This window comes from Echiichthys vipera, assembly GCF_963691815.1.
Source record: "Echiichthys vipera genome assembly, chromosome: 9".
NCBI lineage: Eukaryota > Metazoa > Chordata > Actinopteri > Perciformes > Trachinidae > Echiichthys > Echiichthys vipera.
Genome location: NC_139834.1, coordinates 17,019,251 through 17,039,933, shown reverse-complemented (window position 1 = coordinate 17,039,933; position 20,683 = coordinate 17,019,251). Strand labels below are relative to the sequence as shown.

General features: G+C 40.6%; 4 protein-coding genes across 4 annotated transcripts in view; all 4 read left to right on the top strand.

The window, feature by feature from the left end:
• LOC310952356 (homeobox protein Hox-C10a-like) overlaps positions 1-20,683 on the top strand; it is a 54,547-nt gene that overhangs the window by 26,457 nt on the left and 7,407 nt on the right. Inside the window, exon 4 of the mRNA XM_083920950.1 lies at positions 13,104-13,146. The gene's annotated coding sequence lies outside the window, so the exon portion shown is untranslated. The remainder of the gene's footprint in view (positions 1-13,103; positions 13,147-20,683) is intronic.
• Positions 3,756-5,258, top strand: hoxc6a (homeobox C6a; the record flags this gene model as incomplete). The annotated part of the gene is made up of 2 exons (XM_083920733.1): positions 3,756-4,152; positions 4,611-5,258. 2 exons carry the CDS (start codon positions 3,756-3,758, stop codon positions 4,916-4,918), a joined length of 705 nt encoding a protein of 234 aa, XP_083776859.1. The 3' UTR covers positions 4,919-5,258.
• hoxc5a (homeobox C5a) lies at positions 6,677-8,522 on the top strand (the record flags this gene model as incomplete). The annotated part of the gene is made up of 2 exons (XM_083919613.1): positions 6,677-7,105; positions 8,314-8,522. The coding sequence occupies exons 1-2, from the start codon at positions 6,691-6,693 to the stop codon at positions 8,520-8,522; spliced, it is 624 nt and encodes a 207-aa protein (XP_083775739.1). The 5' UTR covers positions 6,677-6,690.
• hoxc4a (homeobox C4a) lies at positions 17,424-19,840 on the top strand. The gene is made up of 2 exons (XM_083920948.1): positions 17,424-18,407; positions 18,916-19,840. Exons 1-2 carry the CDS (start codon positions 17,972-17,974, stop codon positions 19,275-19,277), a joined length of 798 nt encoding a protein of 265 aa, XP_083777074.1. The 5' UTR covers positions 17,424-17,971; the 3' UTR covers positions 19,278-19,840.

Here is a 20,683-nt window from a genome sequence, read left to right as displayed (position 1 = left end):
ACCACAGTCTATTGTTTTACCCTGCAGTGTTTTTAAAACCAGAGATAGGTTCGCATAAAACTCTATGAAGTCATGAATCTGTCTGCATCACCACATTTAGAACCTCACTTACAAATCCCGACAGGGCAAAAAATTTTGCCTACTAATGGTCATAATTTATGATGTGTGGATCAACATGCGCTCATTGGGCAACAGCTTCCTGAGTGCTTAACGAGCATAAAGTCGAACACTTCCGGACATTAATTGGGCTAGCCAGCGATGGTAAAGTGCTTATAGAGGGCTTTACATTGTTAGTATGTGAATTACTCCTTATTAGTAAGGTTAGAAGCGGGGGAGAGGAAAAAGCATCAGGGACAGACCAGACTTTCCCTTCCTCGCTGTGTTTTTAATCATGGCTGATAATGTAGAAATTTTACAGGTCCCATATAACTAATTCTGAGTGATGTTGTGCTGTTGGATATTGATGTATAAGAATGCAAAAGAGAAGTTGTGGGTTCATGATAGTGGAAGGGCCCTGTTGTGTTGCAGGGGAGCAGGCTGTTAAAGTTAGGCCTTCAGCGGAAGAGCCAATTAAAGTGTTCAATTAAAACCGATGCAGCATGATAGTAACTCACCGTATATACCCGACGAATGGAATCATGATAATAATAATAATAGAGATGATAATATTAATGACCCTGATACGCATGCTCTATTTTCCATCAGACTTAGTCTTCATGGCGCATTCACCAGTACACTACTAACTACAAATCAAGAGCATATATTCATTAATTAATTATTGATGCTAATTATTAATATCCATGGTTAGTACTTAGTACCAGGCTATTGTTAATAATTCATCATTTTCGCCTTAGACCTTCCTGGTTCTTTCGTTCGTAGCCGGTTGTAATATCCTTTTAAAGATCGTGGAAACGTGGACCAAACGGCTCCTTTCCTTCCTGCATCAAACGCCGCGCATGTGATTTGCCTCACGGGCCGCAATAAAACACTAAAACACGAGGGAAAGAATGACCTTTCTAATTCTGCACACTGGCACACAGCCTCTGCTGCATTCCTGCCTCTCCAGTCCACACATTGGCTGTAGTGTTCAGCCTTTATTTACAACCTAAACTTTATGGACCAGCGTGTTTTGGGGGGAGCGCTGAATAACAATTAGGGGAAATCTGTGTTTTTAAAACTCAAATAATTCTAATCTAAATTTAGGTGAAATTAAGCTTTTATGAGGTTCTATTAATTTCAAATGAGTTTTTCATAATAAGTAAATTACAACAACTGCACGGTGATGGCAGTGGATTGTTTTTTTTATGAAACAAAGGCTTTCACATATCCTGTTTCTGACACCGTGAGCATGACAAATCAAGAAATAAACACTGACTGCCAAACACCAAATTCATCACACATTGGGCTTTATTTCTATTGTTTGAACTTAAATTAATATTTCATGTTGCAGTTAAAGTGGTAAATATACTTTTGATGTTTTCTATAATTTGTTGGTAACATCTAGTAACATGAGGGTTAAAACTGCGCTTATATAAATAGTTATTTGTGTGTTCTGTCCAATTATCAACTGATTCGTTACTTAATATCAAAGTAATAGGAGAGAAATAATCCCAGGACCGCAGTGGTGGGACATCACAGCCTCTAACTTTTGCACTTTATTTGCCTCAAATTTGTGCGACGCGGATGTCACATATGGCCACGAATAAGGTGAAGGGAAACTTTTATTGCACCAGCTACTTCCTTCTCTTTGTTCTTGTCTCTTTTATGGGCTATTCAGGATCCCAAACAACAGACCAAACAGTGTTGCACGTTTAGGCTGCAAGTATTCCCCCTATTGAAGAAATCAATGAGGTGGACCAATAGGCTGCTGCGTTTGAACAGACATTTTCAATAACTATTGATTATTTTATTGGTATCTATTATGGCATGTTACGAAGAGCCACGGTAATGTGAATTATATTGTTTTAAATGAATGTGTGGAGTTATATTTCTTATCCTGTTTGAAGTGCTTGTGTTTTTATTTATTTTTTATAAAATGCTGGTGGTGTAAAGCTGCGCCTTCAAAAGTAATTGAGTAAATAATTTAATTGTATAGATCACAGAAAACTGACACTGAGTGAAGCGTGCCTCTTTTATATCATTAATGTGGAGTTTGACGCATTTAGAGGGTGCATATTTCGCCCTGACAGGCGCTCAAGCTTTGCTAAATTTTTGCAGAACACCACTAAAGTAATTTTCAAACCCATAATTTGCTGCTGAGATAATTATCGGTTCCCCTTCCCCCTGTGTGTGTCAGAGGAATGTGGAAGTATGATCAGAAGAGGGGGGAAAGACTGGAACATCTGCATAAGCATTTTAACGCGTTGCATTTTACTGTTAATTCAACTTCACCTTCTTAATGTAAAATCTGAAAGCATACTTTATTGTTATAAGCTAAAGAGACTCTACCTGTGAGCTATGAGCTGAGTGAACACCGGGCACTGTTGGCCTGTGGAGAATTTTTCTCTGACGTGTGTTGGACAGTCGCATAACTGATTAGATTTTCTAAGAATTTATCTTCTTTAACGCAGTTCTTTACTAGTCGGTTGGACCTATACACGTTATATCCATTTACTTTTAGCCACCACGTGCTGTGCATTGCTTTCCTTTCTGAGTCTGGAAGATTGCTGCTCGTGTTGCAGGGCTTTGCTGCAGAGATAGTTGTTGGTGTGCTGGGGAACGTCACTTGTTTTATTGCCCTCACAGAAGAGAGACCATAAACGCATTCTTCCCACCTATACCCTCCCCCAGTTCACTGCAAAAGCATTGAAATTGCTCACATGCCAGATAATTAATACACAATGGAAACATTAACAGTATGTTGGAAACTCGTCGATATGGCTGAGATTAACAGTAAATGCCCATATTCATTTTAGTCTTCACACAAAGGCGGCGCGTCCTGCGGGATGAGGACATGTAGATAGTGTAGCTCATTGCTGCAGTGGTGTTGTGAAATTTAAACTGAGTTTTGGAAAACACACACACACACACACACACACACACACACACACACACACACACACACACACACACACACACACACACACACACACACACACACACACACACACACACAATGACCCATGAATCACAGGGAAGGGATTCATATTTCAGTAAATTGATCTAATAGCTGGTTTTCCTGATTTGCACTCTTTAAGTCACCTTTTTAGTTTTGTTCATATGTATTTTTATGCAAATGTGCCGCCTTGCTTTGAGTGTGAGCACTGTACTGAGTGACATTGCTCACATTTCGCAGCACACTTCCTCTCTAAACATCATATATTCTTAAACCTAAAGTCAAAAATGTTTCATCCAGCTCGGTTTATAGGGTGCCACACCAACTCAACGTTGTGTTTATCGGCATTTAGTACTAATGTCCAAGCTCTGAGCTAAAAGCTACAGTTTCTCCTCAACTCCTGCCTCTCAATTGGTGGAGAATGGTCAGCTGACGTTGTCATATTGTCTCTCACCGAGCCAAGCCTCGGCTATAACACTCGGGTTTGTGCGTCTTAACCGGAGATTGGAAATTAATAATATTGAATCCTCAAAGTAGCCCACGTCCAGTTAGAGAAGCAGAAAAGTCGAGGGAAAAAAGAAGACCTTGGAGAAAGGTGTGGTTGGTTGACACAGACGGGAAGGAGATTTACTGAGAAAGGAGATTGAAAAGAGAGCGATAAAGAAGTGGGGAGAGTTGGAGAGAGGGTTACAGGCAAGGTATGAATTCTTATTTCGCAAACCCGTCGCTCTCCTGCCATTTATCCGGCGGTCAAGATGTTTTGCCTAACGTACCCCTAAACTCCACCACCTATGACACAGTCAGACATTTTTCGTCGTACGGTGCCGCTGTGACCCAGAATCGGATATATGCACCTTTCTACTCTCCTCAAGATAATGTCGTTTTCGGGTCTGGCAGGGCACAATATGAATATGGATCAAACGTGTTTCTTCAAGACAAGGACGTGCTCCCCAGCTGCAGACAAACAAACATGGGACTCAATACACAAAGCCACATTGCTCAAGAGTACAGTTTGGATCAAGGAAGAGCAGGAGCGCAGGATCAGAAAACCAACATCCCGATCTACCCGTGGATGCAGCGAATGAACTCACACAGCGGTGAGTTTTACTACGACAAATAAATTAAGGAAATGGGCCAGTTTTACGATATGTCTTACCAAGAGAGTAAGTTACTTTTTATGGCCCCATAAAACATTACTGTATCCCCTAGACTTGTAGATGGGCCTTTACATGTGCAACAAACAGCTTTCATATTAAGAAAGATATAGTAGCCATAATCAGTAGCGTGAGAAAGAGAGAATGGATTGTGATGCTTTCATTATTTTAGATAATAAAGCAAAGATGCCCTTTGAGATAGGATGTGTCTCTCAGTTTAATTTAGTTTATTTATATTCTTGGATTTGTCTTACTGTCGTGTTTTCAACAATGAGGTAAAACTTGTGCTCAACTGATTCAAAGTAATATTGACAGACAGATATATTGTTGTTTTTCTTATGTAAAATGTGACTTCGCCTTATAAACGATTAAATTAGTGACTTCACTTTGTATTTCAGCAGGAGTGGGCTACGGGACAGACAGACGCAGAGGACGTCAAATATACTCTCGTTACCAAACACTTGAGCTGGAGAAGGAGTTTCATTTCAACCGCTACCTGACCAGGCGCAGACGCATCGAAATCGCAAACGCTCTTTGTTTAACAGAGCGGCAGATCAAAATCTGGTTTCAGAACCGACGCATGAAATGGAAGAAAGAGAGCAACCTGACCTCCACGGTGACTGGGAGTGAACAGACAGCAGCCTCTCCAGAGGAGGAACGCAATGGCGCAACTGAAGAAGAGAAGGATGAGGACAAGAAGAAAGAATAGCTTAAAAAAGAAGACAGTGGGAAAAAAACACCTGATGACCATTAAAACCCAACATAACTACCTAAAAAAAAATCTATATGGACTTGAGAGCGACTTCACTGCATGATGGCTACCCCGCAGCTCTTCCACTTATATGCCATGTTGACCACAGGAGTGTTGAGCCTTAGAAATCCATTTATTTCAGCCACAGTATGGCCCCCTGTGACATTTGGAGCGCTGACTTTTTTATTTTATTGCAATGTCACATTTGTATTGTGAAAATAAAAAGAAGTATTAATTTCTACCTTATTTCTCATGCCAGTAAACCCTTTGTATTTATCCCCCCACACCTCATCCATCACTGTGAACTCTTTGATCACCTCACAAAATACAGTGTTGGCCAGACTTAACTCAATGTTGTACATGTACATTCCACGGAAGGAAATAAGGAAAGGGACCGGCCGGACACAATTGATCACAGTGTAATGGTACTTGAATCATCCGCAAAAAAGTCTCCTACATAAACCTGAAAGTTGCACGGATATAGACTATAATCCATACACACAACTGAAATGCCTGTATATAATCAACAGTAAACTATGTCAATGCTGTAAGAACTTATGTGCATTTAGCCGCTTTGATAGACGCTGCATAACATAAAATTGCGCTTACCCTTCTTTATTTTTGATCATTTGACACAATAAGCTTTCCTTGTGAGATAGATTTGTACACTAGTAATTCTTCACTTTTGTTTGGGAGTTACGAATTCATGTTTTGTCATAATTGTGTATCATGGAATAAAATATTTGTAAAAATTTCACCCTCGTCTTGTGTGTTTGGGAGCATTGCACCTTGAGTAAGATGCATATACGCATAAAGAAAGATATCTTCAAAATACGCACCAAACTCAGTGCGCAATTGAGGAGGTTTAGTATTATATTTTAATTTTATCATGACATTTATGGTCAGGGGAGTATGTAAAGACAAGTGGGTAACACATGGCCTAATATGGTGATATTTAAGCAAATATTGGCCTCTTAAATATGAAATATTCGACTTTCTGATCATAGGAGCACGGGAATGAGCTATTGACCAATATGCAGGCAAACGCTATAATATTCCCGTAGCTGTATTACAACACACATTCCAGTGACGTTTAAGTTTCATGTCCATATGCGAAAATATCTTTAACAAAGCGATTGCTTTAAATTCCCATTATTACTATTGTTATTGTTGATATTATTATAATTATTATTATATGGGGCTGTTGGTGGACTCGCAGTGTGACTGGGGCAGCGATCTCTGGCCGGTCCTGACCGTCCTGCCCCATACCAGACACCAGATGACGCTCTTGTCCTACTGTCCTGCCCTTTTTTGCGCTAAAGAGCCCTGCCTGGTCCTCAACAACCAACAGCTCAAAGTTTACCGGACACGTTTCTGCTATTCATCAATATCCCCATTGAGTATCAAAGCCAATTTATGACTGGCCAACATGTGCACGTGATCCCATACAAATACCCCATATTTGGGCAGCGCACGTCGGATCAAGAATTAAAAAAAAAGATACCAAAGCCTACTCCACCTATAAATCCTGGATTATTTTTAGGGCAGACAGCACTGAATTTTCCAAAAGCGACTACAAAGAAAAGCAATGATCAACAAAAACAAGGAAATAGCATTCCGCAGCCATCTCTAGTTAAAAAAAGAAAGTATCGGTGATAGTTGAAAAAATGAGCTCTTATGTTGACAGCTGCAGTCTCAGGCAAACAAGCGAGACAACTTCTCCTAACACTATGTTTAGTTTCGATCTTTCTGGGCGCACGTCCAGCCGCTATGAGGGTGTTAATGTGAACGGGATATTCACTTGTCCCGTCCCCACGACCTCTGTTGAACGGGAGGAGATGAAAACTAGCCTGCGTGGCAATACGGATACTCCTCTCCCGTCAGGACCACAGATAACCATGGTCTCCGGTAGCTCGTCTGTGGACGCAAGCGGGCTCAACTACGGCGGAAGCACGCTGCTAGGACTAGGAGCAGACAGAGACCCGGAGAGGAGCGCAAAATCCGGCGGAATCAAGAGCCAAGAGAGCGAGAGAAACGCGGAGAACACGCAAACGGTGAAACGACACACAAATTTAAGCCAGCGTCAGGACAGTGAGCAGCGGCCACAGATTTATCCATGGATGACAAAACTGCACATGAGCCACGGTAAAGTTTGCCTATTTTCTAAAGTGCGACTAAAGATGCTTTCCCTTATTCACTCTTTACGCTGCAACACTTCTTTTCGTCCGTTCCAGTTTCCCTCTTGAGTTTTATAGGCCAAACGCAGGAAATAATAAAAACTCGCGGTCATAAATTTTATGACAAAGGCATCCATTGCTCGTAAACCTGCTCTGTTACGGTGAAGAGGTGATCTGTGGGGTGATTTATGGTGGTATAATTGGATAAGAGAACAAAACTGTGATAAAAGTATGAAATAATATTCACAAATTTAGCTCCAAGTATTCGATTTGCCTTGCTTCGTTTATTGTCTTTGTTAATGTTTTACATTATCAGACTCACTGTGTGTGGTGGGAGAAGCTTTAGCCTTAAATTGAACTCTGGGAAACACCAATGCCCTGACCCAATCATGAACTTTTCACCTCTAAAAGATTTGAATAGGCGTGCTCCTTCTCCATGTATGCCTCGAAACCACTGGTTGGTTATTTAGACTGCAGATGGACAGTGAGCACGTTTACTGCAAAAAAAGAAGCTACTTGTCTTGTATGTTCCTCCATGTGCAGACACCCAGGAGCACACAGCCAGGAACGTTAGGAAATATTCAAGTCCAATAGCAGCAAAGGGCCTGCTTTACTCGGCACGCCTGCACGAACAAGACTATGAATAGGAAACATATCTGGAAAACATCAGATTCCATTTTCTAATCCCACTTCTTTAGATTTTACACATCTGTTTTTCCTCCCACGATGTTACACTCCTGTGCAGCGATATTAGGCCGAGGCCAGTGTTTACAGGGAGGCCAACACATTATGAGTTAGCCCGTTTTACATATTACAATAAGATAAGATTGCATAAGTAATGTCTACTTGATGGTTTAAGGCGAAAGAATGTAGAGGTTCCTCCTTCATTTAAACTGAGTATATTTATTGGATCTGGTTAACAACCCTTATCAGCCTGACATTAATTTTTATTACACAAATCTACAGTAAGTAATTTCAGGTTAAAGTAGGTTATATAAAAGTATTTGATCTTTCAAATGGGGGTGTAAGGGGACATGAATTAATATATATGTGCGTGTAATGCTTATTTTTATGGATAACCCCTCTTTTTTAATGTAATAATACTATTAGCCCATAATACATTTTATTTACCACTATAATGCTGCTGAAAGCTAACTGATTTTAATACCACTTCAGAATCGGAGGGTAAGCGCTCCAGGACCAGTTACACCCGGTACCAGACTCTGGAGCTGGAGAAAGAGTTTCACTTCAACCGGTACCTGAGCCGCCGCAGGCGCGTAGAGATCGCCCACACCCTGTGTCTAAACGAGAGGCAGATCAAAATCTGGTTCCAGAACAGACGAATGAAGTGGAAGAAGGACTCAAAGATCAAAGTGAAGGAATAAAAGTGCACCAGAGATGCGGGGTGCATGCAGCACGTTTTCAGCCCCACACTGCACAGTGCTGGAGTGCCGCCTGACCTCCGGATGAACTGCTAGGAGCAATGACATCATGACACCGCTCTGTGTGCTTCATCAGCAATTATGTGTCACTTGCTGCAGTTTGGGACCTAATGTATTGAATATCACTCACTTTGATCAATCGGTTTACATTTCTAAATTAATTTGCTGCCCATGCGATGATAACCTCACTTTGCTGCACGAAGGGGACAAGAGGTTGAGGGGAGCAGGGTCCATCACGCTGCAAGGCTCTTGGTCTGCAGTGCACTGAAAGGCTGCGCAATGCTACTAATAATAATGTTTCTAATTAGGATAAAAGTAGAGGAGGCTATAGATGATAGACAATATAATCTGCAACTCTATCATCATCATGGGATAAAAATTTAAGGTCACCTAATCAAAATAAAGACATAGTTTCGACTATCTACTAAAAGTACGTTCCCACCTCTTTCCTTTTCTTTTTAAAATTCACAAACGTTGCAGTGGTTGAGTGTGTGTGATGTGTTCAGTGAGCTAATGTCTCTGTGACTGGGTTTCTGTTGTCTGTCATATCGTTGTGAATCTAATCATTATGTCTAATTTAGCGAATGTATTTGATAATATTGTGATGTGCAATGAAGCCATTTTTCTCTTCATTTGTAAACGTAAGGTGCCTTGTATGCACGAGGCCTAGAGTAACTGATAGGTGGCTTAACTGTCGATTGTAACCAATAAAGTCTCATTATTAAAAGGAAGGAATTGTCTATGGTCAGTATGCACATTTCTGTTATTTTTCACATATCAGTCAGTCTCAATCCCACAGCTGGCGTAGACTGTATTGATCACTTCTCTGCTGTAGAAACTACAAAAATAAATTGTACTTTTTTCTTTTGTTTATACTTATCACGTTATATTTAGCCTGCCTCGGAATCCACAGTATTTCATTGACTGACAAACGCGCTCTGAAGTTTAAGGCCCTCATAAAACTTTATTGCCCCCTTTTCCAGCACTCCACCACAGGCAGACTCCCGTTTCCTGTTTTGTCAGAGAAGGAAGGGACACACTTGCCTGTGATAACACTCGCCCACAACACAACATGGATGCAAAACCTAGGTTTCCTGTGGTCGCAGACAGACGCGCCATCATTGTTGAGGCCATATGGCAACTTTAGCAAATCGCCCTGCTCTTTAATCCTGCCATCATAACGCTGTAGTTAAAAAACAACCCTATCTGCAAGTACAAGGCACCATTAAACCGTGACAGTTGCTGTGTGTCTGTATCCAGCAGCAGCTTCTGTAGAAGCAGTATGACGCAGCATATAGCCCAAGGTTATGAGGCAGTTTCTCTATAGCACTTCTTAAAGAAAATAAAAATCAACTCACCTCTCAAACTAATAGCTTCCTATTCAACTTCCTTGACGGTTATGAGAACCGGTCAGCACAGCGTCCACTTTCTCTGCGCTCTGCTAGGCCTAACCTATACCGTGGACAATGTATTGAATCCCTTTTTGAATGTCTTTCTTTTAGGGTATTTTAAAGTTTACAAGGTTACATATGCCAATTGCCCCAAGCAGGGCCTGTGAATGGTGCACAGGAAGCACGTGGTGTCATTTAAGTGGGTTTTATGGCCTGGAAGAGCTGACAAACCTTCGATATATACACATCATATATAATCTTAACTGTCCGGAATCGCAGCTGCTGGCTTCCCCTTATCGGAGGAAGAAAGGGCTTTGTGGCAGTGAGGATGCAGTACCTTTCTCCGGACTGTGTAGTCGGGTGGTGCGGAGGACTGAGAGCTGGCTGCTGCAGTAAGTTGCTTTTTAACTTTGCCTTTACAGGCCTGCGACTGTGCTATAATTTCACCGTGAACAAAAAAGATATTGCTTACGTATTGTATTAACCCGACTTTGAATTCATATATGTTAAATTAACTTAGAAACGGACGATATTAATTCCTGGTGAATATGCGGTTTTTAAAATTACTGTGATGTTTTGAGATAATCGAAAATGTTGTTTTTGAGATATTGTATAGGAGATTTTGCGTTGTATATCTAGTCCAACAGAAACGGTATTGTATGGAAATGCCGATCATGTTTATTTTAATTGTCAGGATTATTTTCGCAGCATCATCTTTGTATTTTTACCATATTTTAATCTTACGAAATTAAAATCAAAAACTGGATGTTTTAATGCCTCGCGGCACAGTGGCAGTTAGTTTGAGGCAACAGTTTGCTTCTTTTGCATGTCAATGTTGTCAGGAAGAGTTTCTCAAATCCCTTGAAAAGTCGGCAATTAAATCCTCTGGCGATCAGCTTCACCATCCAACACACCATCTTCTAATTTTTTTTTTTTAATTCTTAGTAAAGTCTCATTTTAGGGATGCAGATTGTGTGACTGAAACAATGTGTTGAGAATAAAATGTTCTGTGTGATGCTAAAATGTTGTCTTATAGTGTGAAATACTGCACCATAAAAGCTATAAAATATAAAACCTGCTTATTAAAATGCTTCATCTCCCTGTGTCACCTTGACATGAGGTTGGTGTTTGTCTTCATGAGCTCCTGTTGTTTTTAGGGTCATGTCTGGGCCAACAGTCAGGTTTGATTCAAAGGCACTTTGCAGTGTTATTATGGTATGCCCAAAATCAAACGGTGAAAAACAGTGTGGATGTGAGCTGGAGGCATGGCTGTTGCACGTTTTACAAAAAAATGCACCTTTGTTGCTTAATAGATGAATATTTGTATGTTTTTTTTCACCCTCATAATCCCTTCCGACTTCACTGCAGGGGAAGATTTCACTGAATTGATCAGTTTGGAGAATGATGAGGCTATGTGATCTTATAAGCTCGATAATTTTCTGTTGTGAGAGGGCACATCATTTAATGGCCCATATGTCTTAGAAAGTAGCGCAGCCTAGAAATACTGGTCTCTTCTTAATTAATGTGTGAAATTGCAAATGGCTCATTTCGATATTAAGTCTTGTTTGGGTGAGTGTAGCTCAGCTGACAGAGCATGGTGCAGCAGGGGTGTCTATGCTGCAGCATTATAGATCAGAGGATAGGGATTTAATAGGATAGAAATGGATGAATCAACTCAGGCCTCAGGTTCAGATATATGTGCACCTTCATGACCCACAGAGTTTGCTGCATTCATTCAGGATCACTTTTTCAGTTTGTTTGTTTTCAAGTGTGCAGAATGATCAATGATACACTTCCAATAGGGGGCACTGTGTAACACGCAGCTGTGTGGGTGTACACTGAGGGGGTAATGTGTCCAGTATAGGGGCAGGGACCCGTGCCCTTTCCAGTCCTTTATTTTATTTCGTCATATTTCTGATTGAAAATGATCATCATGAACTCCCAAATTAGAATGATATTAGTAAAAAAAAAAAATCCAAATTGACAGGTCACCCCCCCCCCCAAAAAAAACCCCGACAACATACAAAATAGCTATACATGAGCAACACATTTGCCATGTGGTATGACATCTTCATAGACAATGCAAAACACGTATTATAATCCAATAAGTTCATTCTCATGGTTTTTCTGTCATTGCATTTGAAGTTTAAATCAATAGTATTGTTGAAATCAGCTTAAAACAATCTGATATCACCACTACAGTAAAAGTGAAACCTTCTGAACATCCGTTTTCACTGCCATGTTCTGTGCTGTTGTTTTCCTTTCTTTGACCTGTGGAGCTGACACTATCATCATTCAATCCACAGAGGTCATTTCCGGGTGAGCACAGACTTCCCTTTGTCTAAACCCAAATAAGAACCACAAAGTCCCATTACATCGTTTTGCGAACAGCCATCATTTATTTGAAACGTGAAGACAAAGTCGAGATTATTTTATTGACTATTCGTCATAGTTCAGACGTGCTGAAGTCCAGGGATTTCTATTCATAGAACTTTTGCCGAAGGAAATACCAAAATGCTTGTGAATTTAGTTTTACTGTCTGAAAATGACCCGTCCTAAATTGTTCTGCCCTCGGTCCCAGTTCTGCGGGAGCCCACACATGTCAAAGCTTTTCTAGGGCAGCCTTCCTTCAATTAGGTTAGATAACAGAGGCGATCAGATGCCCAGGGACAAACTGAAGGATCATTAAGATGAAATAATAACGCAGCATATCAAAACGGTTCGTTTCTGTGTTTGAACACTGAGATGTTAACTGCACCAAACTTGTAGGAAAATGTTATGGCTGGAATTAATACACATGGCTTTTCGATTATAATATACCATTTGTTGCTGATACTTTGATTCGATTCATTTTTATGTATTAGTATTATTTGTATGATGTGGTGACATTCATTTCAACGTTACTTTGCAAATACTTGCTCAAATAATTCAGTGAATTGTCAGTGGGTCATTTACTGATATAATTTATATGTTTTTAAAACGTAATTATTCATTTTAAAATGTGTAGAATTTTGGCTTCTTTCTCAAGAGTTTTAATTTTCCAGTTTGGATGCAAAAAGGTCACTTTCTTACCTTCAAATAACAAAACTATTCTTGATCTAATTTTCGTTTTCTTTGTTTTGTTTTTTTTCAGGATAGTTCATCGGGTCAAAACGAGTGCGACTCTGCATTTATCAGTAAGTGTTATCCATCGCCCCACGCCTAACTACCCACCTGGCTTTAGTCAAGAGATGTGACACTTGGTGGAGCTTGTTATTTGGCTGTAGGCAAACAGCTGGCTCCACTGACACCACGGGAACTGATGCTTGCACTCTAAACGAACTTGTTTAGGGATTCATGCGGTTTAACAATCACACTGTTTTTACTTGCATTTTTATTTTTCAATTTCAAACATTAGGGTACTTAAAACAACTGCTTAAACATCGAATTACTGTCCTCGTGCTAACTACTTGGGTGTAGTTAATAGCCGGAAAATCTGCACTCTTGGTTCAAAGGTGGACTGGATTTAACGCTATACAGTCTAATGAACTGCAAACCAACTAATGGTTTCTGTGGGGCATCTAGTATCTGGAGCCTCCTATACTCCCCTGGCTGCTGCTGTTACAGGGTATTCATAGCCAACTAGTCTCTAGTCTGTCTGCACTTCATTAAAAACTTTTTTATGTTTCAACTGGACGATCTAGCCTAACGTTATTACACATGGGAAGGGTAAACGTGTAAAGGCTATTAGGTTAAGGGTTTGATTAAAAGCGCATCGTAACCATTTTCATCAGGGAGTGGGATATTGCTGCACTGTATGTCCAGGTCAGGTGCTGCTGGGCCACCAAATTAAAAAACATGCCATGCATTGGGCACAACCACATCCTCCACATAGTTTCGCACAGATTTATTCTGTTTACATATGTACATGTGTGAACACGCGTGTACCGCTGTTATTTTGCAAGGGAGGGGAAAGAAAGCTTAACAATTTCTCAAATGAACAACTGAAACATCAAATTAGTCCGCCTGAGGGTCTCATTTATTGTACTTCTACATTATAACTAGTTATTGAACTAGGTGCACGATCTGAAAGCCATTTGTGGGGAGAACGAATTCATTGCTGTCTCTCCATCAATAATCCTTGGCAGTGAACTATTGGAAGCAGTCAAACGCGAGGGGTGAAACGCGGGTCATGCTGTCTAACTAATATTAAAATGCGTCCGCCTGTGCGCATGGGGCGAGTATGTGTGCGTGCAGCTCTTTCACACTTTCTGTGTGCACAACATGCAACGTGTGTGAGCATACAGCCAAATGAACATGAATTTGGATGATTTTTGTGACTGTTTCCTTGTCACTGTTCACTTTTTTGTTGGCTCAGGATGCTTCGGTCTCCAATAAAAATAGATAAATAAATAAATATATATGCAGAGTGCACGCGGGGAAATATGATTTAGATTGAGATGCTTTTTGACAGTGTTTGAAGTCCCCTGTGCCTTCCCACTGTAATCAATTCCATTGATTCACAATCTGTGCATGTTTGCTGTTTTTAATAACCCAGAAACAGGTCACATGTCTGATATTGCATTTTTCATCCGAGGCTTTTCTCATTAGCTTCCAGAGTGGCAGGAAGAAAGGTTACTGAGCGGTCAGTATGGTAATGGCAAGCAGAAGAAATGGTTGGGAACAATAGAAACTTATTTTTCATCTGTGCTGTCACGCCGTCCCTTTGTATCCGCTGTGTTTGTGACTGAATATTCATATAGACGCTACCTCAAAGGCAGAGGTTGAATGTTAAGAAAAGAGACCCTCTTGTCCTTTGCACATGACGCCTTTGTTTGTGTGCGTGCACGCATAGGGTATTTTTTTGGGGGGGGTAAAGTCCTATTTCCTTACATTGCAGAAGTGATTTGTGTTTGTGATAAACAGCATCTTGCTTCGCGCAGTATTTCTACTCTATTGCAGCCTGAATATTTGTTATGACATACTACTTCACACATGCTAACTGAGGTTTGCCTGAGAGATCACCTTTGCAGTGTCTAACCTAAAACACATTAGTTGTCTATATGTACCCTGTAGAACCGAATTTGTGTGAAGTACAAACAATCGCAAATACGTCTCTACAGGAATACATGGGCAACTGAAATACCACGGCAGCCAATGGATTCTTCTGCTTCTGCTCCTCTTCACGTCTCTCTGGCTTCCTTTCCCCCTTGCTATTGGATATATACAAGCACCAGTGATATACACATACAGACTACATCCAGGCACAATGCAATAACATTGTCACAAAGTGTATTCATAGTCCATACAGCCGCCGATTGTGTAAGGTAGGCCACAGAGAGCAAACCCATGTGTGCAGTGTGCGGCTACTACTGTGTCAGACCCTGTAAAACACGTTAGGAACCAGGGGTCGTTTAAAAGTGACTGATTTACGGCTTTTATTGCTCTATAAAACGCCTCTAACATCCTCGGTAGGGGTAATAGAAATGTCTTGCGCATTCTGTACAAACAGGACAGCCAGAAATGACATCTCACATCTCGTTTTTAAACCATATTATGTAATTATTGGTGTGAAAATAGATACAGCCGTTAACTTGCAATGTGCTGCTTTTGACCCATACAGTGACTGGTGTGCTATTCTGCTCAGGCTTAATGTTTCTTCAAGTGGCAGCCCATGCGTTTTAGTATTATTATTATTATTATTATTATTATTATTATTATTATTAGTAGTAGTAGTAGTAGTATTAGTATTATTATTATTATTATTATTATTATTGTATTTTTACTACTTGTACGTTTGGCTGTTGATGACCCTAAAGCTATCATAATAATAAAAAAACAAGAAGGATGCTTTAAAGCCAATTATATGGATGTTATTGGAAGGCTGCAGCTATCAGGGAATTAACCTTGCTCTCTTTGACCACAGCTGACTGTGAGATAAGAATGGGAAGCATACAGCTTGTGACAGTTTACATAGCCAAGCAGGATCAAGTTACTATAACAGCAGACCTCCAGTAATGTGGCTGATGATCAGGGCTTCAGCCAAGAATAGCATGTAACCCTTGAGGCAGCAAGACTAAAAAAATGTGTATTCGTCTTCCTATTATAATAGATATTTGGAATATGTGGGGCTATAGATTAAAGGAAAAAGTTTAGGGAATGTAACCACCAGCTGGATTCATATCTATATACTCAATATTGCATTCTTCAAATTCTCACTCTGGATATTCTTTCATAAAATATGGCTTACAGCTGGTCCACACACAGGTGATTTGCATTGTTGTCTTTTTTTATTTTTATTTAAGGCCATAGCAGAGGACACAACATGTCTTTCAATTAAAATATATAGTGATTTTTCAATAAAACAGGGACCCATGAGGAGATGGAAACAATAAAGTGAAGAGCAGCGATTTTGTCTTAGGCCTTAAAGAATTTGAACACTGGTGAATTCAGTTGCTCTCTCTGAGGATGGCAGCCCTGCGTGTGGGAGGGCTCTTCATTCAGCTGTGAGGGGAAATGCTCTTATACCCTTCGGTCTGCAGTGACAAGACTTAACTTCTCTGTGACACAATAGGCTCCTCTGCAGTTAAGTCAGCAGATTATAATGTCCTGAGACTCTCTGGTCTGTGACACCATAACGATACCGGTCCTCTGTGATATCTTAATGGTTGTGTTCCACTGCTGGCTGGTCTGTGACATCATGATGATGCTGCTCTGCACAGTTGTCAGGTTTGTGACACCACAGTTGGGCTGCATGGTCTGTGACTGCACAGATTTCACAGTTTTGAGTTAGTTGGTCTGTTGGATGCCCCATCATAATTGTAGTATGACTTTTCTCTTCCTGTTCTCCACTGATTTGTTGGTGTTGTTGCTCATTTGAATGTACAAATAATAGGCTTTTGTTGAATAATTGTTGTTTCTTTCAGAATTTGAGGTTATTATTAAAAGTTAAAGGCATGTGCTACACTTTGGCTTTTGTACTTTATATACTATTGCCATTTTATACCATACCAAGGACTAACATGACTCTTCTTTATTATTCTCATGTTATTCACTTTATTGTAAAGCACCCTGCACCTTTTGTTTTGTTGCTTCTGCTGACATTCAAAGCACCTTCTGACAGTATATGCCTGACAGCTTCAATCAAGCCCATTTTAATGTGATCCTTACCAATTTTCAATTAACAGTTGAAGGCTGAGCCTTTTAATGAATAGCCTGGGGAAGAAAGGGGATATCATTTCAAAATAGAAAAAGATCTCATCATTGAATTAATGTTTTTGTTTGGCAGCCTGACTCTCTCTGTCCACCTTTCTCCAACATTATAAATTATCAGTCCTACTTTCAAAAGAAAAATCAACCCCACCCCCTGAGCATCTCACCACTCTGGTTCACTCTGACATTTAGATTCAAAACAAACCTGATACATATTCGTGCTGAAATGCTTTCAGGAATACCATCTTACTAAACTGATGCAGCTCTAATTCTTAAGTGTATTAATGGACTGTAATCTGTTTCGCAGCTGAAGTGCTGTTGGTAAAGACTGTGCCTTCATTAATTAACAAATAACCTTTATGTAACGGGTGCAGGCTAACAAAATGATTGGTTTGCTATTGTTGTACCACATCCTTTGCGAATCACCTATTGTCCCTTTGAATAATTGAGACCAGTGGATTTTGCCTGTTTTATTTTTTCCTTGGTCAGCAACTAGCTACTAGTTTTGTCCCCAAGATCAATTGCCTTGGTAAGACAACCAGAGGGAGAGGGGGGAGAGAAGGGGGATGGAGTGAGAGAGGGAGAGAGAGAGAGAGAGAGAGAGAGGGAGAGAGAGGTTTGTGCCTACAATGGCGACTGTAGGTATGCTAAATACCTCTGGTTCCTTATCCGGGAACTACCTCTTACTCTGCTATTGGGCCATTGGGTCACGTGGTAAAAGTAACTTTACAGGGCTGCTCGCAAGTAGGAGGGCTTTATGGAGCAGAAAAACGACAAAGCTAGAAAAATTATTTTCCACTCCAGAAATTAATGATCATGAGCTCGTATTTGATGGAGTCTAACTACATTGATCCGAAATTTCCTCCATGCGAGGAATATTCGCAAAATAACTACATCCCTGAGCATAGTCCTGAATATTACAGCCGCGCAAGGGAGACTGGCTTCCAGCATCACCATCAGGAGTTATATCCTCCGCGGGCGAGCTACCAAGAGCGCCAGTATAACTGTGCAAGCATCCCTGAACCTGTCACGCCAAGGGGACATGGAGTACCCCATTCTGCGCACCTGCTGACAGGAAAAGGGCAACCTGCTTCATGTGAAACCCCACAGTTGTCCATGTCCCCCGCCACCCCACCGGCCGCAACCTCCGCCTGCAACCAAGCTACCCCGGAGCATCCAAACAGCACAGCCTCCTCCAAGCAGCCCGTGGTGTACCCATGGATGAAGAAAATTCACGTCAGCACTGGTAGGCAACTTGTGTGTTTATGTTCCCTGCACTCCTCATGCTCCTCTCTCCCTTTCCCTCCCTTTATCAGTCCCTCTGACTCCCATCTCGTTGCCAGCCCCTGCTCCGATAGCAGGGAAGCCTTTGAAATGGCACAATTGAGGCGGATTTACGACTCGGCATTGGTAATTACACCCACCATAAATTTTATAGCCGAGGTATACTCAGGGCAGCCGTATCACCATGTGGCTTCTGCTGTTATGTATTGCGCGATAGAGAGAGGGGGAGAAATGAATAAGAAAAAAAAATGGAGCTTTGTAATCTTGCATTAATAATTTAGCTCATAGTTGGATGTGAGTGTCCTCTCATTACCCTGAGAAGTTCTTAACTTCCCATTTAAATTTCTCAAACAGCTAAACACTCATATCCAATAAATCTTTGTAGCCATATCTCAGTTGAGGCCATTCTTGTTTACCCCTCCTTTCCTCCCTTCTCTGTCTCCCTTTCTCTCCACTTATCCTTTTTCCAGTGAACTCGGGTTACAATGGGACGGAGCCCAAGCGGTCTAGGACAGCATACACCCGGCAGCAAGTCTTAGAATTGGAGAAGGAATTCCACTATAACCGATATTTAACTCGGCGGAGGCGCATCGAGATCGCCCACACCCTGGTTCTCTCCGAGCGACAGATTAAAATCTGGTTTCAAAACCGCAGGATGAAATGGAAAAAGGATCACAGGCTCCCGAACACCAAAGTGAGATCCTCTTCCTCCTCCTCCGGGTCCAACACAAGCTCAGCAGCCGGCGCTGTTGCCGCTGCCTCGGCCACTAACACTGGGGCCCCCGACGAACTCACCGGAGCACAGCATGGCGAGGATATTACCAGGTTATAAAACCACGAACCAAGAACCGGGGGTAGAGAAAGAACTGGTTATTTATAGAACAATTATATATTTTGTTTTCGTAGCTATCTTGTGCGGTTTCCTTTAAGTCCAAAGTTATATAAAATGCATGTTATATAGCATGGATTACTGCGAATACCGATGAATTATTTTTACGTGACACAGGGTTTAATTTATTTGAAGCTCAATTAAATGATGTTTTTTATTAAAAAATGTTTTGAATGAAGGAAAAAAAAAGTAGAAAAAATATACATTTTATCAAAATGTTATTGTGGGCCATTCTTTTGCCCCGCTGCCCAAGGTGAAATGCACAATCTATTTATTTCAAACAACACTGGAAGGAAATCAATATAATAATAGTTATTTTTGGTATATAAAAAAAAAGCTGCAACACACCATTGATCTTGAACTTGTATGTTTTGGATGATATCAATGTGTGAATTACCTCGTGTATTTCAGAAACAGGATTTTGATTTACAATTTAGTTTTGTGGTGTTGATGTTGTGTTTAGACCGTTAAAAAGCAGATTATTGTGAAATGCAATAAACGGAGTGTAGTGTACTTGTGCTAATCATATTGGTCAATAAAACAGTGAGTGTCTACTAGTTTTATATACGTTTGGTCGAACTTCATTTTAGGCAAGTTGAGGTCTGCTATTTATTTATTTTTGGCTTTTTTTTGGAGAGATCACCTTAAAACGTGTACAGATGTGTGAATACTTGAACATTTCATGAGGAAAACAAGAATCACTGTGTTTTCAAAGTATGTTTGTAAGTCCTGAAGCTCATTCTTGCGTCTTTAAATTAGCAATGTGTACAGACAGTGTGTGTGTGTGTGTTTGTGTGTGTGTGCGTGTGTGTGTGTATGTGTGGGGGGGGTGAGTATGTTTGTGTGTGTATGTGTTTTAAAGCATCATTTATAATGGACTGAAGTTATTTCTAAAAAAAAAAATGAAATAGTTTGCGCTGTGTATTATGTGCAACCTCATCAGTCTGAAGGGCATTCAATTAACGCTAAAGAGAAGCCACTGAGGCCCTCCACTCCACTCTGCACTGCCTCTGCCGGTGCTTCCTTCGACTTGAACACAAAGCTGCATGCGTTCAATTTAGAGGACATTTGTTAGAGATTATAAATTGTGGTGAAAATATTCTTATCCATTTTGTAACCTAAGTAGTTGCCCTGCTTTTTCTATAGTCCACTGCGCCATGCGGCTGAGTTTTCAAATGTAAAGAAATAAAAAATAAAAATAAAGACTCGAGTGGCAGATTTCAATATTATTCGATATAACGCGTCATGTGTTGTTGCGGGGTGGTGATGGAGAGTAATAGCTGACCTTTTGTTATCAGGCTCTGTGTCCTGGCGAAGAGTAAGGAATGCTGATGTTTTCTTGTGTCTAT